The 23,246-nt window shown below is 39.6% G+C and overlaps 2 protein-coding genes across 6 annotated transcripts in view; both read right to left on the bottom strand.

The window, feature by feature from the left end:
- Positions 1-18,928, bottom strand: part of LOC124051386 (ras-specific guanine nucleotide-releasing factor RalGPS1-like) — a 79,928-nt gene extending 61,000 nt beyond the window's left edge. For 3 of the 4 annotated variants that reach the window (XM_046374701.1, XM_046374703.1, XM_046374704.1), the window contains exons 1-5: positions 18,550-18,928; positions 8,920-9,059; positions 4,218-4,322; positions 3,132-3,182; positions 902-985 (exon numbers count right to left, since the gene is read on the bottom strand). In XM_046374701.1, the coding sequence (XP_046230657.1) occupies positions 902-985; positions 3,132-3,182; positions 4,218-4,322; positions 8,920-8,976 (297 nt within the window). In that variant the 5' untranslated portion in view covers positions 8,977-9,059; positions 18,550-18,928. Of the gene's footprint in view, positions 1-901; positions 986-3,131; positions 3,183-4,217; positions 4,323-8,919; positions 9,060-10,491; positions 10,572-18,549 lie in introns of all 4 variants that reach the window. The other variant, XM_046374702.1, reaches the window with a different exon arrangement.
- Positions 18,929-19,272: 344 nt separating this feature from the next.
- The window catches only part of LOC124051912 (rapamycin-insensitive companion of mTOR-like), a 28,815-nt gene continuing 24,841 nt past the window's right edge, over positions 19,273-23,246 (bottom strand). For both annotated transcript variants that reach the window (XM_046375699.1, XM_046375700.1), the window contains one exon: positions 19,273-22,318. In XM_046375699.1, coding sequence (XP_046231655.1) covers positions 22,247-22,318 — 72 coding nt within the window. In that variant the 3' untranslated portion in view covers positions 19,273-22,246. The remainder of the gene's footprint in view (positions 22,319-23,246) is intronic.

Genomic DNA, 23,246 nt, shown 5'->3' with positions numbered 1-23,246 from the left:
AGAATGTCCAAAAGCGAAGCAGTAGAGGCTGAGATATGCTTACTTGTCCCAGTGTGGAACATTATAAAACAAGCTGAGCAGACTAACAGACAGATAGACCATTTTAAGCCTTAAAATAAAGTGCTTGATAATTGCCACAGCTTTGGAACACATGAGACATACTGGTTTTGAACTGCCAGTTGGAATAATGAACATGCAAGAGTCCGTTCTTGATTAAAAGTTTCATACTGCTTCTGGTTTTCTCTCTTAAAAGCACACTGTGTGAGATCAGTCATCTCTGATTCACTTACTTCTCCAACTTTGGTCTCTCGTCTCTACTCTCCCGTGTGTTTGATTAGCTCACGCACTGACACAAGTTACAACGCTTATCAAAGTGCACAGATTTGATTGGCTCAGTAGCATCATGTAAGGTGATTTGTAAGCATGCGGTTGGTCTGGGATTTTCCTTGGCCGATAGTGCTGTAAAGACTAACAAAAGCTGCGCTGGTTCAAGTGGAAACGCTCCGTCAAAATGTAATAATTCTCAATAATTTATCAGTTAGGTCAGGTCTGGATAAGACGCACCAGGGTCTGGACCACAATCCACCTATTATGGATTGTGCTTTACCTATTTAAGGCACTAAATACAATTTATCAGTGTGGAATAAAGAGGGACACAAAGCTCATCATTATACTAATAATTATCACCTAGAAAGGTTGTAAGATCTTTAAAGCTGGTGAAACTGTCACTTGGAAGCCACACTGATTCGAACCACCTTCTCACTCCAAGGGTCAGCTAATCATAATCATGATATACACTAACAATGTGCATTCAGCCCAGACAGCTAATAACATGGTGTCTGAAAGCAAAACAGATGGTTAAACAATGAAATATTTGCTTCAGTAATTTTGTAATACACACCTGGTTGAACCTGCGTGTGAATGCGACCACATTGGGGGCCAAACTGTGCTTCTCCTTCCCATTCCATCCACAGCTGGCCAGCTCCTGCCAATCAGAAAATCACATTAACCCAACAGATTTAGGGGATCAATATCAATTACCAGTGCCACAAGTGGTGACTCAAGCTACAATTTAAAGAACAGGAGATTTATGGACTTTTACCAAACTAATAACAACCACATTTTTTGGACTAGAGCTAATGGCCGTAGATCATTTGTGCCAATATGATTCATGCACGCTAGTCACATAAATAGATAAACGAACACACAAACAAAATTGCACCCTTGGGTATACAGCGTAAGCAATGCATGATGATGATGATGATGATGATGACCAAGTTATAGCATTACATATGTGTGTGTATTTTTTGCTTGTATTACTAATGTCCAACTGAGCTAATGTACACATGAACATATATTCATATTGTGGACAATGTATATATAAATACTCGTCCCTCAGAACTGTGTGCTGGTGTGGTGTAACACATTATAATTTACAGCAGATCAGGTGTCACATTTCATTGCGGTTCGTGTCTATGTCCAACGGACAACAGCAACAAGGTCAAAAAGAAGGATTTTGTGACAGTCATCACCTTGGTGGTATTCATGTTGTTATATATACTGGTGCCTATTCACAGATTAGAACATATTCATGAAAAAAATCATTACACACCTCAGAGCTGTTGCCTTGTCAAGTTTCAAGGTTTTACTATATACTACTGAGTGTTGAATTGCACTTAGTAGTACACAGTACAGTTGTGTACTATTGTGTTGCAATTGGCTAGTACTCACTGACTCAACACACGATTGTGACTGGATGCTAGCTGTGACCGGAAGTCCTATCCGACTGAGCTATAAGCATTAGTGCAGGCTGGCAGCTGGGAAAGGTTTACAGGTGTAGTTGTGTTAATAGACTTAGATTTTTTTTTTTTTTTTTTGCATTTTTTTTTAAACAATTGTTAGTTTGCAGGTGTAGTTTGGTCAGGTTTGGGCAACAAAATTAGTGTTAGGTTATCAATATAAAAATGAAAATAAAATGAAATAAAAAGCGCTTTTGCTAATGTGAAAATTATTATATTTTTATAAAATAGAATATCCAGTTTATTATGCTCCTGGGGATTTGAGCAGTGCCACTACAACACACAAAGAGGCCAACAAATTTAAATTACCAAGGTTAAGCTAAACCCTCACCTATTAGATCTATGGATAATAAGATAAGATAGGACCCAAAATGCTGAAAATCTCAGGCTGTGCTGAAAGGGTTAGGAGCTTAAACAAACTGTGAATAAAACAATGTGTATGCCATGCAACTGTCTGTTACTTAAAACATGCAGCTTAGCACTGATTTGTAAAATGACTACAGCGGTAAGAAGAAACTGGAACTAGCTGGAATTAACATTACTGACTGAGGTTCTCATCACGTGTTGAGATAACTTGTACTGTTGGGCGCAATAAACTGAATACTCACCACTGACATTCTTAGAAATGAAACAAGAGAAATAAAGTTCATGGCTGCTCAACTGCAATTGTAGATACTTGGAACAAACCTCAGGGGACCATGTTGGATGAGTGAACTGAAATGTACACCATGTGCTTGAGGGGGCTTCTACTTGAGTTAATTTCTAATTCTCAGTCCCTAATGTCTCTACCATCTCTGCCTGGTTCTCTTCCCTTTTGTAAAGATTTTAGATTGCATAAAGCCAGCGGTGTGAAGGAAATCCTTCAGGGCAGAGCACTGACTGCAATTTCACTGACTAACAGGGTAAGCAAGGTTTCCAGCAGATAGTTCATCTTCTAACGTCGGTCTGAATTCAGCTGAGTGGCAACAGCTGTGAAGGCCATCATGGCAGCAATAGAAGTATTTCAAACAAAAAGGCAATTGAATTATTCCATGAGAAGGGGTTCCCTGTAAAGCACTCCTGATTTCCTTAGAGATCACTGCACCTCTAACCAGATATAAATAAATAACAAGCTGTGTTAGATTGGTTAATAATAGCAGATTATTGCTGGTCCTGACTAAGATCTGCTGCTGCCTGGTGAGAATATATAAACACCAGCATTACAAAAATATTAGAAAGAGATAAGATGAACTACCTCATCCACCAAATAGCCGTTCAAAGGGTTACACCGCAGCTGGAAACTTTTAAGTAGAAATGAGAGGCCAACTACTTGACAACATGAATCTCTTTTACCTCTGGCTGTATCGCTTTGAAGACTGGTGCATCCATCAGGGTGATCTGGCTCTGAAATAACAAGAAGGAAATTCACATTTTGTTTCAATATGCAGTAGGTTATGAAACAGTAGACAAAGACAGAGCACACAGTACAATCACTGCTACCATTTTGGTGATTTTGTCATGAATTAATGAATTATTATTAAATCATGTGTGGTTTTTTTATAGGATTTAATGAACTGTGTAAGAAGCTTTTCATACAGTATAAAGTAGCTGCGGACAACAGATACTGTAAGAAATACTCATTCATTATTAAATCACCTAAATATGACACCAAATCACTAAAAAAAAACAAATAACCACACACACATTTACACACATCGGACTGGCCAGTTAAACTTGACATTAGAAGTGTGCAAAACTGTGTGCATTTGTCATCTGCATAATACTCCCTGCACATCAGAGCTGTTTGATTCACCATTCATATGATTGGCGCAGTGGATTGTTAGTGTTATGGATTAGTATAAAGAATCAAGAATCTAAAATGTTGATATAACTCACAAATATCTTATTGTTTTGAATTTGAGAGCAGTGAGTGTGAAGGGCTGCAAGCAGTAAACCTTTTAAAATTTCCCCTTAGAGACCCATAGTAGTAGTCATACTGTAGCTGTTTTCAACAACCAGTACTGGTAGTTAACAAAGCACATTAGACTCAAGTGCTGTATTTAAGTACAAATTCAAAGGTACTCATAAACATCAGATATAACAAGAAAATACTGACATTTTAATGCACAAGGAGTATTTTCTAAATGTAAGCAAATGTAGCTCATAATACTTATAACCTTTTTTTGAACACAGGGATTGTGGTGGAGTATTTTAACAGTGTGGTATTAATACTAACAGTAGCTTATAATTGTTCTGATAAAGTTTCTTCAAAAAGGATGCTGATGGCTCAGACAGCCAACAGTTAACCTTCCATTTAACATTTGTAAAAGCTTTGCCAGGTGTATGGTCTGATACTGAAGTATTCTTGGATCTCTCAGGTAAGACTTCACCCCGCTTGCAGGCGGCATAAATCCTGAATGAAATTTGAAGCATACTCACAGCAAACTCCTCAGGTGTCACCTTCAGCACATCAAAGACAACTGCATCATAGCTCTTGGCGTAGTCCATGCAAGGTCCATCCAGAGACTCTGAGCTGCTGCTGGCCTGAAGAGACACACAAGTTAAAGTTGTGGAAACTTTGTTCTAAAAAAACAAAAAAACAAAAAAACAGTAAACAGACAGTCGGTCAAGGCAGATGGCCGCCCATCTAGAGCCAGGTTCTGCTCCAAGGTTTCTGCCTTCTAAAAGGCAGTTTTTCCTCACCATTTTCGCCAAGTGCTTGCTCAAGGGGGAATGTTGGGCTCTCTGTATTACAATTTAATTAAAGAGTTTGTTCTAGACCTGCTCTAATTGGAAAGTGTCATGAGATTACTTCTGTTGTGAATTGGCGCTATATAAATAAACTGAACTGAATTGAAAATTGAGACAGTAAATGTCTTTTTACACTGTTGCCACCTGGCCTTAATGATGGACTGTTGCTTTGTGACCAACACAGAATAATTCCTAGTGATTTATGTGACCTACAGGAGTCTCTTTTACCTAGCGAAGCAGGTCATGGTCCTTCAAAAGCTGTAAAAAGTTTGTGCTCCCCACCTGATAATTTTCATCAGTCACAGGGGAAGCAACTAATAAGAAAGTGAAAGATGTAGAATTGTAGTGAAAATAGGGTCAACACGTGGGAGGGGCTCACAGTAGAGCCGCTACTCCTTCGCATTGAGAGCAGCCTGCTGAGGCGGATCGGGCACCTGGTTAGGATGCCTCCTGGACGTCTCCATGGGGAGTTGTTTTGGGCATGTCCATCCGGGAGGAGACCCCTGGGGCAGACGACCCAGGACACAATGAAGGATAATATCTCTCATCTGGCCTGTGTGTGTATAATAAATCTAGGTCTATTCAAAGTTTCCTTTTTGACCACATTTAGCACTATGGAGTTTTAGTTTGTGGTTCCCTATTTTGTTTTTTCTCATGCACAGAGACACACAAAGGCACAGGTGCATTTAGGGTGTCACAATACACATCCCAGCCAACTGTTTCACACTATTCCTGTGGTAATCAGGTGGCGGTAACAGATAAAGAAGCACACTATTCATATGGATAAGAAAAACCAGCTATGCAAATGTTTTAAGGAAAGAAATGCATTCAACATATTTGTTACACCTCAAAGAAGACAAACAATGTGTTTTGGCAAGAAACACTGAATGTAAATAATCTACATCACACCTTTAATAACTTACATAAATACAGGCGACTGTATGATAGACAGTGTAAGAAGTGAAGATATTTTAAAATAGGGTATACAAGATCAAACAAAAATAAAATGGCTTGCATAACGTGATTCATGTATTATTATGGTGAATCAAGGATTCCACGAAGTATAAACAGACACTTTGTTCTTTTGTTCCGTGCACTTTTCAAATTAACATAATACGTTATAAATACCTCTGATGTTTTCCCTCGCCTGATTACTTAGCTTTGATTCAATCTGTTTTGAATGTTTGATTTTTATTTTTTTTTGTCCTTGTTGGGTTAATAAAGTTCAGCTCTGGCATTTAATCAACAAAACCAAATAGAAAGGAGTTTTTTATGAAACATTATTTGGAAAAAGAGAACAATAGGCATTTATGGGGCACTGTAGCTTAGGAGGTAAAGCAGGTTGCAAGTGTCCTTGGGCAAGACACTGAACCCAAAGTTGCTCCAGAAGCACCTGGCATGGGGAGGGTGTTGTGTGAATGTGTGAAAGAAGCAGACTGTAAAGTGCTTTAGCTGTTAAGATACACAGCTGTAGTGCAGTCCTTAGGAAATGAATGGCTATTTACGCTGCTACTTTAAACACAGGGGATAAAGAGCACAGCAGCCCCTCTAATGGCAATACAACCAGAACTTGAGCAACAAGTTGGTGTTGATGGCTTCTGCTCTTGTCACTTATGGCAGTGCTGGCCTGCTGTTCTTTAGCCTAATTTTGCTCCTGAATATGATACAATGCTGGACTTGTTAAATTTGGCAATTACAAAGCCTAATGTTAAGCAAAAAGGATGTTTAAATGTTAGTAAGAAGATGCAACTCATGGAAGTTTGGCCCAGTCCACATGGGCAACCTCCAGACAAATGTCTCCACGGAGCTTTACTGAAGGGGAGTTATGGGTAACTTTACCTTGCAGAGGGTCACAGAGAGACCAACACACACATATCCAAACCACCCCTGTGTACATTTGGCTATGAGCTGCCATGTGTTACTATGCGTTCACAGTCATCACATCAAGTCTACTGTAGATGGTGATGGTGAACTGAGAGGGAGCAAGATTTACTGTGAGACAGGATGAGGAGTGAGGACATGAACTGACCCAGGGACTCATTTTTAAAAAAATCTCAGTGGATGTATGGTTAATGGCAATGTCAATATATATAGGTACCGTATTTTCACGACGAAAAGGCGCACCGTACGAAAAGGCGCAGTCTCAGTTATGTGTGCAATTATTGTATTTAACACACAGATAAGGCGCATCTGAAGATAGGGCGCGGGTTTTATATACACGTTTTATATACACGTCCGCCCCTGTGTGTATTCATATACTACGTACGCCCGCCTGACAACACACACGTGCATATTTAAAAATAGATCGGGAGCAAAACTGAGTTTGGTTGTGCTTTATTTAAGTATTAATTACAACAACACTAAAACAAGCACATTACCGGTAACAGTCACTCAAACCCATTGAAGTCCTCATCCTCTGTGTCGGAATTGAACAGCTGCGCTAAATCACACATGGCAGGTTCACGTTCCTCACTGTCAGAGTCAGAGTCCGTGCCGTGCGGCTCCCCAGAAATGATGCCGACTTTAGCAAAAGCTCGAACAACAGTGCCAGCAGACACGTTAGCCCAAGCAGCTACAATCCAGTCACAAACTGTGGCGTAACTCGCCCGGCGCTGCCTTCCAGTCTTTGTGAAACTGTGGTCTCCTTCGGTCATCCACCGCTCCCACGCCGCTCGCAGCCTCACTTTGAACGGCCGGTTCACGCCGATGTCCAGTGGTTGGAGTTCCTTCGTCAGACCTCCCGGAATCACAGCAAGCGTAGCGTTCATCTGCTTTACTTGCTTTTTGACGTCGGCGGTGAGATGGGCACGCATGGAATCACAAACCAGCAGCGATTGTGATGTGTGGAAAAAACCACCCGGTCTCCGTACATACACCTGCCTCAGCCAATCCTTCATCATTTCCTCGTCCATCCAGCCCTTTTCGTTTGCCTTAATAATGACGCCTGCTGGAAACGTCTCTTTAGGCAAAGTCTTTCTCTTAAAAATCACCATCGGCGGCAGTTTCTGTCCGTTAGCATGGCAGCCGAGCACAACGGTAAACGAAGCCTTTTCGTACCCCTCTATCACGTCCGCAGCATCATGGTTCTCAACTACGTCCACACACAGATAGGGCGCTCTGGACGATAGGGCGCGCTGCACATTTTGAAAAAAATCTAAGACGTTTATATGCGCCTTATAGTCGTGAAAATACGGTATATATATATATATATATATATATGTATGTATGTATTATATACCTTGCTTACAGTATTGCAATATATCACGATATACATAGCCCAATGTCTGATTTGTGCAGATCTGCTTCTTTCCAAAGTGGTTGTAACAGATATGGTTAGAATGTGCAGCAGAATTTTCCCTTTACATGAGCTGTTAAACCCTGTTATGTGTTTAATACGTTCATACTAAACTTGTACAGAATTGTATGATGGCCAAAAAAGGACCTTTTGGAAGGACTTTTGTTCATCTTTGCAGTGTGAAGACCCCTGCTGTTATTCAGCAGTCTCTGTTACCATATCTGGTAGTTAAGTGTTGGATGGTATGGTCATCAGCGCCTTCTGGTAATACCTGGGCCTGTTTTTACCAGCCTATATAACCTAAGCTCTGTTACTCAGATATAAATACCTTTCCATCTGTCTCCCTTCAAGCAGCGCTCAAACATTGTTCAGCCCGTGCCGTGTTTGAAAGAAAGAGTGCAGAAGTAGTACAGAAAGACAAACGTGTCTACTGGCAATGGGAAAGGAGTCATTTTCCTATTTTTAGCAGGTTAACCCGTGTCTAAAAACCTGCAGAAATATTCTAATTTTGGTGTAAAATGGCATGACCCTCTTCCCTTTCTGGCACCCTCTTTGTCTATGTGGCAGTGTTAGTCTCTCCCCTAGAGTCCTATTTCATTTCTTGCATTATGTTGCATTCAAGTTGTGTAATACAACCATTTTCAATGCAAACTAGTATGAAATTCCCAATTGTTGTCTAGTGTGTAAGTGCTTAACATTTAACCATCTCTTTGCCCACTGTTTACAGTTCAGTTGTTGGTATTCTTATGTTCATTTGCTTGTTGTTTGATTTTTGCTGTCATACAATCCTCCTTGCCTCTGTAACACTGAAAACTTTCCCATTAAGGAATTAATAAAGGATTATCTTACCTTATCACACACTATTCTCACCCTACATGCACACCCTCTGTGCTCTGTATCCTTCTCTTCTGCCACATTTCATTTACTTTCGTTCCATACATTACTTTGTTAATCCTTAAATGGCGTGTCTCTCGCTTTATGGTTGTAAGAGCCATGGTTTAGCAGCAGCTACTGACAAGCACATCTAATTTCTTCATCCACAAGGCCCAGCATAACTGCAAAGAAGCACTGGGCACTACAAGAGCTTCTCCTTACCTCTGAAGTGACTGAATTGATGCTGGTGCCATCCGAGAGTCCGTTCTTGCGATACATGCTCACAGAGGGACTGGTGGGATGCACAGGTCAGGGCGACAGAGGCCTTCAGCTGGGGGACACACATAACCTCTCATCCATGCCTGGAAACAGAGGGCACAAGTCTTTAACTCTGATTTGTTTTGGGTTATTTTTTTTCATATTTTCCTTTAATTAACTTCAAAGTTTTCCACTCTATTTGACATTTACTGTGAACAGTTTATTACTTCCACTTTATTGCACCATTCTATCAATTAGGAATATTCCAGATGTGCTTCGTTTTACACATGATTAATACATTTGGAAAGAGAACAGCAAACTAGGGAGCAGAAAAAAATTACTAAAAATACTGAACCACAGAGGACTACAGATAAGAGGCTCATAAAAAGCATTAAACATCAGCTCAAATATCATCACAGTATTGCTGGCAATAATCAACAGTGGTGTAGTGGTACTTGAATATGAAATTTAATGTATTTGATATATTCGAGATATTCACTATATTCACTATATTTCAATATGTACACTACAGATGCTCACTGTGAGAGATAACTGTAACCCAAGAATACTTAAAGTTTCAGTTTTTGATTATGAAGATGTTGGTGGATTAATACCTGAAATCTACTCTGCCTCAACAGAGACTGTCAGCTGCACTGTTATTTTACTGCTATTTGTCTTTATATGTTTCACCACCACTGGGTGGTGCCCTGCACCAAGGCTAGACCTGGCCACACACACACACGCACACATAGTGCAGACATAGTAGCTTTGACTGAACTTAAAATGTTCTTAGGCAATTTTCTGTGAGTAATTTAACCATTACCATTTCCATGATCACCCCCACATGACAGCATTGTTGGTTTTTACTCTAAAAAGTTGGATTTTATTACATAAGCAATAATAATGCATCAATAATCCATTAAGAACTGATTTGCCTAAATACTAACACATGCATGTTACCAGAAGATGGCAATATACTCCAATATTAAACTTCCAGCCACAGCAGGAGACCAACACCGTGTTTAGCACCACTTCACTCTTAACAGGTTTTCAGTTTACAGTGTGCTCACACTGGAAGAGAGACAAATGTAACTATACACACCAATCACTATGTAAACTACTCGTACACTCGAGAGTGCTGCTGACAGACGCAATGCCCCATGATGTAATGCACAAAAAAAACAGGGGCTGCTCACAGCTGGAAATAATTGAAACTAATCATGGATGTTGGAAAAAAAAGCTCCAGGAACACATCAGAATACTGGAAATATTCTGCAGGTATTGTATAATTTCCTGTTCATACAAAACAGTTTTGCTACTATTAAAACAGAATACCAAGATGATTAGTGTAGTACATACTGCATAAAATTCATATGTAGTATGGAATGGGACAAACCACCACTGTACTACATTTTTATACTATGCACACTAATTCCAGGGAAGTTTTATAATAATAATAATAATAATAATAATAATAATGATATATATAGTGAAAGGGAATAAAGGGATTTAAAAAAGATCACTGACTCAGCTGACCTGATTTCCTCGAGCAGATCATTCCAGTGCCTCGAGGCCCTGACTGCAAACACCCTCTCCCATTTAGCTTTCAGCCAGGCCTAGAACAGACAAAAGACCTCTGCTCAAGAATCTTTACCGACACTTATGGTACTTAGAGGTCAGACATATAACAGGGAGAAAGGCCAAGAAGAGTGATCACTGAAGTCTTCTTAAACATCTATTCTATTCATCTGTTCTATTCTAAAACATACTGTGAGCCAGCGTAAAGAAGCTAAAATAGGAGTAATGCAATCCTGTCTCTTGGTTCTGGTTAAAAGCCTGGCAGTTGAGTCCTGTGCAGTCTGCAATCAATTTATAGATTTTCAGTTCAGGCAAGTAAAAAGGATGATGAAATAATCCCAGTGTGATGAGATCAAAAAAGGGTGCCTGTGTCTTTGGAAATTAAGATCGATCTTATTTTTAAGTATTAATAAAATCATTAAATAAAACACTGCACAAGCTTTGTGGTGTGCCGCTCAAAACTTAAGCTGTCATCAAACCAGATGCCAAACAGACTTGATGTTATTCAAATAATAACCAGCAGATGGCAGAATTTGTTCTGCCATGTGACAGGACACAATGAAAATGATTTCTGTTTTGTTCAGCTAAAGAAAATTGCTTGACATCCAGTTTTTACAAGGCAAAGGCATTTGTTCAGTGGGCTAAGCATTCCAAGGTCTGTGGATCTAACAGGCAGGTACATCTGCGTATCATCAGCATAAAAATGAGAAGAAACACAATGCATATGAATAATGTGCCCTGGGAGAGGCATGTATAAAGAAAATAAAACAACTCAAAACTGACCCCTGAGGCTAAGCATACTTAACAGGAGACAATGAAGATGTAGTTATTCACAGAAACACAGAAGCTACCATTTGACAAGTAAGATGAAAACCTGTCTAAAGCTCCTTACCAATTCTCAGCGCTCTCAACCTTTAAATCTTCATAGGGGAACCCGTCAAGGGTGACCTTTAAGCCCTTTACCTTTCGACCTGACAATAGAGACTCTAGCAGGTGCATTTCGTAGCTGCAAGGATATTTCATGGATTTTGAGAAAAGGAACTGAACATAAGTGTCTTTGTATGCGGATGAACTTTTACTTTTTATATCAAATCCAGACACCTCTCTACCTGTAATGCTATCCTTACTCACTCAATTTGGCCAGGTGTCAGGATACAAACTAAACTTACACAAGAGCGAACTTTTTCCTGTGAATACGGAGGCACTGGCTTTAAAATATACCAGCCTCCCATTTAAGATTGTGCAAAATAAATTTGTCTACCTTGGTGTTACAGTTACTAGGAAACATAAGTGTCTCCTTTAAGAAAACTTGGTTTGCATCCATCGCACAAGGGGGTTGATGTCAGTCATTTATGACAAATTGATGGGCATAAAACAGGCTCCTCTGGACAAAATTAAAACTGCTTGGGAGCAGGATTTAAACTTTCAACTGTCAAACAAAGTATGGGACTCCATTCTCAGACTGGTGAATTCAGCATCACTCTGTGCACATCACTCTCTGTTACAGTTTAAGGTGGTGCACAGGGTTCATATATCTAAAGTCAAATTATCTCATATGTACCCAGACACTGATCCTTTATGTGACAAATGTAAGAAAGATGAGGCCTTGCTTCTTCACGTTTTGGACTTGTCCAAGCCTGGAAAGATACTGGAGAGATGTTTTTCAAACTTTGTCACTTATTCTCAATCTTGAGTTGCACCTAATCCTCTGATTGCCCTTTTCGGCACCACTGGTGAGGATGACACACGCCTCACTCCAATCAAAAGCCGCACACTGTCTTTTGCCTCGCTTTTGGCTAGGCGTGCGATACTATTAAGGTGGAGGGATGCTGCCCAGTCCACACACGCTCAGTGGTTAAGGCACCTCATGTCCTGTCTAGACCTTGAAAAGATCCGCTATTCAGTGTGCGACTCAAGCAAGAAGTTCTATAAGGTGTGGGGACCTAAAATACTTTGAGAACCTTAAGGCAAATTGAGGTATCTGCATCTTTGTTTTGTTTTGCTCTTCCGTCCGTTTCTGTCAGTTACAGTCTGTATCGTCGAATGTCTTAACTTGGTTCCTTCTACTCACTTACCTCTATTTATTTATCTATTTGGCCTTTCTTGTTTACTTACTTACTTTATTTTTTTATAATTTACTTATCTCTCAACTCAATACTTGACTTCCAGCAGTTCCCTATATTACTCTAGAAATAATACACAGGAATCACGGTTTGTAGGTGTGGCTAGTGGAAATGGAGGGATGTTTATGTTTATGTTGGATTATTATGAAAAATGTACAATGTTTGAACATGCGTGTATATGTGAGGGGATAGAAATTGTAAAATTCAATAAATATAAAAGCTGCACCAGCTATCCCCATTCATCGCCTCAGTTCGTTACATAAATTTGAGCATGCAATGTGTTGAAAACACGGATAGATATTAGGGATAGGTATAGTTCTTTTTTTGTTAAGATGCTGATAAAATAAATTAGTTTTAAAATTGTCTAGTCTGATATGGCATCCTCTCTTCGGGTGCTCACATTTTTCAAGGATGGCTCTGAGTATCTTTGGGACACCTAAAGTACTCACAATCCTTAGTGCGCATTTTCCTCTTCTTTTAAAAATGCCAGACAAGAGCAAACAAACAGCAACACAGATGGCACAATATGCATTAAGGCAAAACCGTTGCAGTGATGCAATGATCCACACTGACTATCCTGTTCCAAAAAAAGGCAGCCTAGCCTGTGGGATCTGACTTGGAAGAATCCATCCTACCTCTTCTCAAGTAGTCATAATTTAATCATTTACCACGTAGCATCTTTCACTTTGAAAGGCAGCTTCTGTCTGTAGTCTCACTCAATATCCCGCCAACAAGACTATCTGATTGGTTGCACATGACAAGTAAGACAAAAAGCCTATTAATGAATAATCTGCAATGTAACTACAAACTAAAGTTATCAAATAAATGTAGTGAAGTACAGTACTTGATCCTAAAATGTAGTGTATAAAGACTAAGCATAAAGACACACAAATCAATTTAAATTGTACTTAAGTGCAGTAAAATTGAGTAGATGTACTTATCTACTTCTATCACTATATATCTAAGTTATGACACTAAGATTTTTATTTTTTACAACAAATTTAGATTAGCTCCATCAGTCCCTAATCAAAATGTGACAAAATTAAATACCCTCAAAACTATCAACAGTCAGCATGTAGGACTTTACTTGATTAAAAACTTGATTTTTGAGCGTGCTTTTGTTGCATACTCTTCTCCCATAATGGGATGCAGGAAGAACTAAAAGAGATACTCACAGCTGTAATGAACCCAACTGAGTTTTCATGTTCTCCCTGTGCCTGCGTGGGTTTTCTCCGGGTACTCCGACTTCCTCCCACAATCCCAAAAACATGCACATTAGGTTAACTGGCTACACTCGACATGGCCCTAGGTGTGAGAGTGTGTGTGACTGTCTGTCTTACTGTGTCAGCCCTGTGACCAGTCCAGGTTGTACAAAGTAAGCTTGGATGGGTTCCAGCCCCCTGCGACCCTGAGGGATAAGAGGTATAGAAAATGGATGGATAAAAAGAAAATAATAAAGAAAAAAAAAAAACAAGGCTCTGCTCTGGGCCAAGCACGCTGAAAATGGGCTGATTCCAGTCCCTGGCCAGCCGATCAGTGCACCTCTACAGAATACTTTAAATATTAATGTACACTGTATACAATTGGTACACGATTAGTATGTATTATGGAATTGGGACACAGCAGGAGGTTGTAGTGAACTGTTTATGCATATTATATCTTGCCCTTCTACCCTCAGCAATAAGCTGGGAAGACTTGTACTGCCTGCTGTGTACTGACAGCATAGTATTTCATTATCAAATACATGCCTTCATGACGTGTCAACACAAAAAAACAAAATAACAGGCTGTGCTAAAATCTTGCTTCATGTTTGGTGTGAACCCAAGGAAATTATTCGCCCCAGACATGTGAATATGTCCAAATTCAACAGATTGTTTTAGAAATAACACACTAATTACCAGATAACCGAAACTCTGCTCTCAACACTGAAGCACTGGCCACACACAGCTCCAACACCAGAAAGTTTGCTGATGACACAATAGTCAGAAGGCCCACAGGATGTTCTGCCTTCTGCCTGACCAGACTCAAAGACACACCTCAGGCCATATAACACTGTTCAACTCTTGAACTGTTGCTTTCTTGAGCTCATCATTTGACACTTTGACCCACTACTTTATACACGGTTTAACGCACTGTTTTACAAGTGCACACGTATATTTAAAAATGCATTTATATTTTCAGGGATCATATCTCGCACAGATGGCCACCTAAAACCTTGACTCAAAGTGAAAGTGAAAAAAAAGGACATAGTGCAAAGTTAAAAGGAACAAGAACCATGTAGGTGTGTAAACATGAGTACACCCTGATGCACTGGTTTATACTGACTGGCCCGTATTAATGAAAATGATGGTACTAAATTGGTTTCATGTAGCACACCGATTGCTGATGTGTAATTAATTAATTTGACAGAAATATTTAAACAGAAAATGAAATTTTTTTCCTATAGCTTCCATGTCATGTGACCCAGTCACTTCAAATCAATATCAAATTGTATTACTGCACTGGACAAATGTGACCCACTTTTTGGGGTCTGTTCACTGGGTCAATAATCACTCAGGAGTGTGAAATGTGCACGTTTTGTTTATGTTTATTCCTGCGCCAAAATAATCACTGTCATTTGTCATAGCTTTTGTTATTCATAGTCTTGTTTCATCTATCTTAGCGTCAAATCCCTTTGAATATTTTTGCTTACCAAATTCTGATTCTTTCAGTTAAGTGCATGACACTGTAAAAGGTACACACACTACCTACATCACGTGCCACATGTGCTGTCCAGCCTTTGCTACCTCGGTCTAAGAAAAATTAAGAAAAGATGCTGGTTGTGAACGTTAACAATTATGAACTCCCATATATGCTATTAGACACCCTTTATTACTGAATAAGTGTGGTATGAGGCCATTTTTCAGGGGCTGGGCTCGGCCTCTTAACCATCAGTGAAAGGAAATCTTAATGTTTCAGTTTACCAAGACGCTTTGGACAATACTATGCTTCCAACTTTGTGGCAACAGTTTGGGGAAGGTCTTTTTCTATTCCAACATGACTGTGCCCCAGTGCACAAAGCAAAGTCCATCAAGACATGGCCGGATAAGTCCGGAACGGAACAATCCAACTGGCCCGCAAAAAGCCACGACTCAACCCCCTCAAACACCCCGGAGATGATGGTGTAACGTTCAGGTGTCCTAATACACTCTACATAGTGTACACTGTATAACTTGTCCTCCTTGTCTTCTCTGGTAACTTTGATTACAAAGACAATCAGGTTTTGCTTATTGCAATTTCAATATGAGAAACAATTTTAGTGTGAAAGGTAATTTTTGCATTTCATTTTTCATTGAAGAAAATATAAAGACGATGATGATGATCTGTACCAAACAAGCATGTTCATTTACGTCTGGAGAATATCATTTGTAGGCTGTGGTATCTCTTTAGCACCACAGTGCTTCATTTATAAACACATGCTGTGACACATTTTTCCTTCATCGTTAAATTGCAGCTCCTTTGGTTTGGATATTGGCCATTTTGAAATTTAACGACACTTCTCTTAACGCGAATGAACAGTTCGTCAAGACAGTTTGCCACAAAACACTGCTTCCAATTACGTTCTACTTTTAGCCTACTGATACCGTCTCTGTGCATACCAGCCCACACCACATGTAGGAGTTCCACGGAGATTCCAAATCACTGTGGTGCTGTATGTGGCTCAGCTCACGTTTAAAAGCGTAAAGGGTTTTCTCCTACAGAAAGCTAAGCAATAAACCAAGAATCAGTGACAAGCACTCAGACAGCTTTTTCAAATGTTGGAGTGCAGCATTTAGTCCTGGACATTAAGCTGTCTCCCTTGTTTTTACTTGTGTAGACAGTAACAAACAAAACATGAGGAACAATAGACTTGTGCAACCTTGGATGGAGTAATTAAATCACACACTAAGTCTGTAACTTGGACGTATTCCATGCAGTCATTTACGATACATCTAATAAATAATAAATAAATTGACAATAACATTAAACCATATGAAAATACTGAAGCCCCATGTCAGTCTTGCAAGCTAGTTTGCAGGAAAGTGGATAAGTGGTGCCTGACACATGGATGAGCGAACAACAGATGGTGCTTCCCACTAGTTCCCCCTGGCAGATCCTTTTCTTAGGATGCCATGGTGATCAAGACTTTTTTTTTTGCCAAATGAAACACTGTAGAACCCCTTGAGGGGCCCATGTAACTTTTTTAGTTTCATTCTCCAATACAGAAATGAAACAAGATCAAGATAAGACTGAGTTCACCTTGACAATCTTTCGGGTTTTAACCCTCAGATCAAAGTTAATCAAATGTTAAACTTAACTTTTTTCTTGTCCTGTTAGCAGCATGGCCTAAAGATGGAGATGTTAGCAGTCCATCCAGTTACCTGGCCAACTGTAGTCCAGTGGTTCCCCAGCTGGGGTTCACACACCCCCTAGGGGAGGCAGGGAGCTATTGCAGTGGGAGCGCAGAAAGGCAAATGAAGGCATGCTTGAGCACCGTTAGCATAACATGGACAAATTTGAGAGAGGACGTACAGCAGAGGATGAGTCTTCACCAAGTCAAAGCACAACTTCCAACAACCAGAAAATTTGCTGACACATGTATCGCTCTTGTCTTGAGAGACCACAGTGTGCGGAGTATTATGAAAATGCTAGCTTCTAACGGCTTGAAACCAATCACCTTGAGACGCCCTTTGAAGACAACACATCCGGAGCACAAAAATAAGTCAGCTTATTTCTCCAGAAAAGAAACTGTTGTACACAAGAGTTGTTTTTCCTACAGCTGCATCTCTACCTTCAAATCCTCAACCGTCTCATGTAAAGTAGCCTACGGAGCTGCTCAGTGCAGCCGAGGAATTAATACTTCCCTCTGCTGTCTATATAGTCTCAGCTATGGGTGATGAAGAAATAGTCAGCAAGGTAAAGGTAATTCCTTTGATTGACTTATTGATGAATTAATGAATGAATTACAATTACAATGTTTAAAATAAATTCCAGTGGAGTTCTGAAACAAAAGACGAGCACATGTGCTTCTCTTTCCTCTCATGTAATCCCCACCAATCAGCTCAACAGTCAACAAAAATCATACAAAAACGCAGACAAGAAAACAAAAACAATCACACGTAACAGTGAAAAGGTTACCAAATGAAAAGATAAAGAAAAGATCCACGTGGCCTAAAATCTGTGCTGGATTATTATTATCAATATTATAATATGTGTACAATTAGCACAATATCAACATTTCATTCTCTAATTACGATTATCGTCACTGTTGGTATATTACAACATGCCTACTGGGTTGTGGACGGGGGTTGCCATATGACAATGTCCACAGTGAAACAGTAAAACACTGTGATGGATGGTGACATTATTGTGTGTGTGCATGGGGGAGCTATAATCATTTTTGCTGCACTATCTATAATTAATTTGATCTTTCAAGGTGAGCTATAATAGTGTAGAACATTGTATGGCATCATTTTGTGGTTGTCTTTTCCATTTTTCTATTTGTGATACTGCAAAAGGCTTTACTGAGGGCTTTTGGGTGGAGGGTCACATTCTGCTTCAGGCCCAATAAATGCTGGAGCCGGCCCTGCACCATACAATACACAAACACGTTTTGACAGCTGAGATTCTCGTCAACTGCAGCATACACGCATCAGCGCGCTAGAACAAAAAAAAAAGCTGTAAACACAGCAACGAACATGTCTTTAAATCATGGCATCAGTCTGCATGCACTGTCCTGTAACGACAGCAGCTACGTATGACACGGTGTTTGTAGCCCATCTGAATCTCCAGCCAGGCCTGCTGCTGCTGCTGCTGCTGCTGCTGTTTGTATCAGTGCTGCACAACATCAAGCTAACGTCTCTATGGTGCCTACCTTTCAACCAGGCAGATTCCCTCGCTGCTGTTGCTGCGGCTGTATTAATAAACACGACAACAGGAGTTCACATTAAAACGTGTCCAGACGCGGTGGTTAATTAAACCCAATTGTTTTTTGCCAGCAGGGTCCAGGGGGGTTAACTCCTCCTTTGAGTCGAACATGAAGCCAAGGTCGTAACGTTTGATCCGCAGGGTCCACAAACCGCGCGGGACACATTAGACGAAATCATACAAACATGACAGTGACGTGCCAAATTATCTGTAGTCGAAAAAAGAAGTGAAAATGAATAAATATCGACAGCAGGAAGTGACAGGTAGGCACACTTATCTTGACAGCCAGGTGTATTGCCTAATCGTTCGCTTGGCTCCACAGAGTGCTCCCGCCTCTGATAACAACAAGGCCAATCAGAGAGCGGCTTTAAGCCAGCGTCCTTTAGACGCAGGTGCATCTATGACGCCTCCACGAGCTGTCTCACGGCTCGTATATCACATTCTCTTCACAGTACATTCCTGAAATTTCCTCAAGGAAAAAGACTGAGTGTAGAGAACAAACATTTACAACGACAACAGAAACAAACAAACGTATTTTCCACATAATTACACAGCTAACCCTACGTCTTAAAAATATTAAAACGTTAAAAGGGTATGATCTATAAGGCCTTCATTACAAAAAAGGTGAATGATATTACCTTGTGATTATATACACTGCAGATGTTAAAATTAAAACAAGAGTTGTTCTGTTTGGACAATTACCATTTTTATTGTCAATAATTATATAGTGCATGACAATGTTGTGCTTCTTTCATAAATATTGGCGCAACATGCCCACAAATGGTCATCATAATGTCATTGTTGTTACAGTAAGGAAAGAAAAAAAAATTAACTGTGCAATAACAGTACTTCTTGCTTAGATGTAGTCCATATGACTTACTGTTATTATACACAAATGTGACAGTGGTAGACACACAGTGTTAAAAGTGATTTATTTTCCCATTTGGGGGATTTGGGGGGAGTTCACCTGTCTTATCAACATGGAATGAACTTAGTAAAAATAACAATGCAAAATAATCTATACTTACTATGGCAAAAACATGAAGTCTTATTAGTACTGAGGCATTCTTGCACCCATGAATATGCACTCGTGTTTTATTTTTCCACAGTGGCAAAAGTAGCAGTGAAAGCAGCAACACCTCAGGTTTAACAGCAGGCTGAAAGCTATTGCTTCTGCAGCACTTAAGGAAAAATGGGAACATTGTGTAGTATTAGTGTAGTTAACATTAACTCTCTTAGTGACTTTTGACACCTCCAATTAATTTAAATACTCCAGATTTTATTGCAGTCAGACAGTTACCTCCCTCCACAAGCAGTATAAAAGGAAAACTATAACATTGTCTTTATTGTACCTTATTGCACTCTTACTTTTTATCTGATTGATGTATTGACCATTCCTAGATGATCTGAAGAAAAAAAAATTCAGGGTTCACGCTTTTTGCGTATTGTAGAATCCGCTCTGCTCTAGTTTCCTTGTGCTGGTTCATATCTACTCCTGCATGCCCTCTAGCGGCCTCTGGGGGGAAAACCAGGAGCGTCCACACTGACTATTTCACAGGATACTGTGGATTAATGGGAATAGTATGAAGGCCATTCACTGTATCCTTGCAGCTCCCAATCTATGGTCCCAGAACAGTGAGATTAAAGTTTGGCACTGAAGACAAAAATTGAAATGAATAAACACTGGCACAGCATTATCAGCAGCCACAGACCATAATGCCTTTGGACACAATTGGTTAGACCTACAACCAATCAGCGCAACAACATTATCATATCAAACCCCGATCCATATTAGAGAAAGCCTTGTGACTGGCCCATCACAAACCAGGACGAAAGGAAATGTGTCCGAATGATGGGGGGGCACCTTTTTACTGCCAATACAACAACACCTGTACTGGCGCTAAAAAGTTCTACTTGATATATTTTAATGACATTCAGTTCATAAATGTCGAAAGTTCATTCAGATATTTATCACGTAAAGCCAAACTCGAATGAGTACAGTGCCTGCTACCTTCTCAAGAGAACTCATTCCTCACTGTTTGTTTGAAAAGCGGTCACCAGAGCACTGAGTTCTCAAAGACTTGTTTCAGTGTAAGTGCTAAAGATTGCTAAAATAACTTGAATTTTAAAAAACAGAGAGAGAGAGACGTTGAAATCTGACAATGGTCTGACTTCACTCCATGTGCTCCTCCAATCATGTGCAAGTGTCAGACCGATCAACATCCACAAAAGAGTCCTTCCTCACAATGATGAGACATTTAAGGTTATATCAAATGCAGACTTGCAAATGCTACAGTAGTGAAAAAGGCAACAATGGTGCATAGTTGGGGTTCATACACCAGAAGAGAATTCTAGGGATTTTAATACCCAAATGAAGCCTTTGGGAGAACTTTGAGGTTAGAATAAAACAAGAAAACATCACCTTGCCTTAATATACAAATAAGTTTTAGCATACTTTAATACAAGTGTCTTCGCCTGTATAAGCATTTTGCATGCACCAAGTAGTATTACTCTGTTCCTAGTAAAAATCCAACAATGAAAATGTTACTTATGTAGAGGTACCAGTATTAGCATCAAAATATATATATATAGTACCAAAATGTAAAGGTATTATAAAGAATAGCCTATTTCAGAGAGTATATTCTTGGAATTATAATTACTGAGCCATTAATTTGTTCACCACTTTAATTTTGTAGCTGGTAAATGAGCTGTACATTCTGATAGGTGGCTTATGAATTTCTCATTGTGTACCAACAAAGCCTTATTGATATAATATCGTAAATGAATTCATGATTTTATTTTCATATCGTCAATCGAAATCTGCAAATTAAGCAGTAACTAAAGTAGTCAGATAAATAGAAATGTAAAAAGTAACAGAAAATAGATTAACTCAACTAAATTACCTCAAATTTGTACTTCAGCACAATACTGAGGTGCGTTCCACCACTATTAATGGAGTTGAGAAACACCATTAAGCAAGCTAATGCTAACTAGTTCACCTGACATTACATTATCACACAAAGGAACCATTAAACAGTTTGCAACATTATTTACGCTGCACTCTTCTGTATGGCAGTGGTGACCGTGCAGCACTTAATGTGCTCAGGCTACAGGTAATCAAACCTGACTTTCAGCAAACTCAAGCTCCCCACCCCTCCTTTGTTTATCAGACTCACCGCCAGATTCACATGAACGACCAAAAACGACTAAAAAGAGCGGCGAGTGGCAGAATTTTCTTGAATAAATGAACAAACAAGTATAATATTTCTGTCTCGTTTGATGGGGTTCTCTTCCTCTGCTTTCGGGACTCGTGCGAATATGCGCTGACGTTTAGAGTCATTTTTATGCAGAAATATAGAAAATTCTAAAGAGGTCACAAACTTTTAAGCAGCACTGCTATATAAAAGCAGAGAGAGAAAAGCCGACAATAGCTTCAGCGGCTTCAAATGTAGGTGTATCATTCTGAGTAATGTTGCAATGTGATCATTCTGAAAGTTGTTACTCGTTTGTGCTGGGTTGTCAGTGAGGAGAGCACACACAGCAGTCGGAGAGGATATCATAACAGGCGAGTGTGCGAAGACGTCAGTGACTGTTCGTGAATGGGCTGGGACTTGACACACACGCAGAGCTGAGTATAAGGCGAATCAAGCGTCAGAGCGTGAAGCTGAACCCTTGTGTGGCGACACGGATAGGATGCTCTCTGCCTCTTCATACATCTGAGAAACACAAAGGCAGTCAGTCACCACATGTGGGTACATTTGCTGTAGTGCACATCTTTCCAAGTCAATTGGATACTTTGCATCAGTACTAGGAAAAACCGCATGTGACAAATCTCTGGCTACTACAAAGGTGTCATGACTTCACGTTCGTACTTCGAGCTGCTTAAATGTTCTGCTGTCAGCTGTTGAGAAAATAATTCACCCCTGACCACTGAGCATTAAGTAGAAACAAAATAAATAAAATAAATAAACAAATTAGTCGTTTCCCTTGAAGGGGGACTTCACCAATTTTGCACATAAAAGTCAGAATCTTATGTGTAAAAACAGTGCGCTCTCTGAATTTCAACAATCAAATTTCAGCAACCACTTTTTTGTAAATAGCCTTAGATTTTTAGATCCAAAATTGAATTCAATAAACTTCAATATAGTTTTGTTTTTTTGTTTTTATCAATACCGGGCACTTAATTCTATCTGAATTTCTGAATTCTAAAAAGATACTTAAAGTTAAGTTTTTGGAATTACAGAACTTTAAATAACCCAGTGCAACTGTAGTAATCAGAAGAGCCAGAATAAGGCCATCTGTCACTGCATTTGGAGCTCATGATGAGGTTCAACTGCTGTCACTTGCGATGCAAAGCTGACGTTGACAGAGGTGTCTTTGTTATTACCCCTGACATTAACCAAGACAACATAATCTGTCATAAATATGTCACAACAGGCCTAATCATAATACTTTAAGAAACTTTTGCTTTATGGATTGATGTGGCCTTAAATTGTCGTGTGGGGCTGGTTTTGAAATCGAGATGAGACCATTATCATTGTGCGATGACCTCCAGTACAGTGGTACAATTTGGACTTGGATTTGGACGTGTCACCATGAACAGTTTTACTGATTTAAATTAAAGTGGTACAATTTGGACTCATG

Source organism: Scatophagus argus, chromosome 20, assembly GCF_020382885.2.
Source record: "Scatophagus argus isolate fScaArg1 chromosome 20, fScaArg1.pri, whole genome shotgun sequence".
Lineage (NCBI taxonomy): Eukaryota > Metazoa > Chordata > Actinopteri > Scatophagidae > Scatophagus > Scatophagus argus.
The sequence above is the reverse complement of the archived record's forward strand: the minus strand, read 5'-3'. Positions and strand labels throughout refer to the sequence as shown.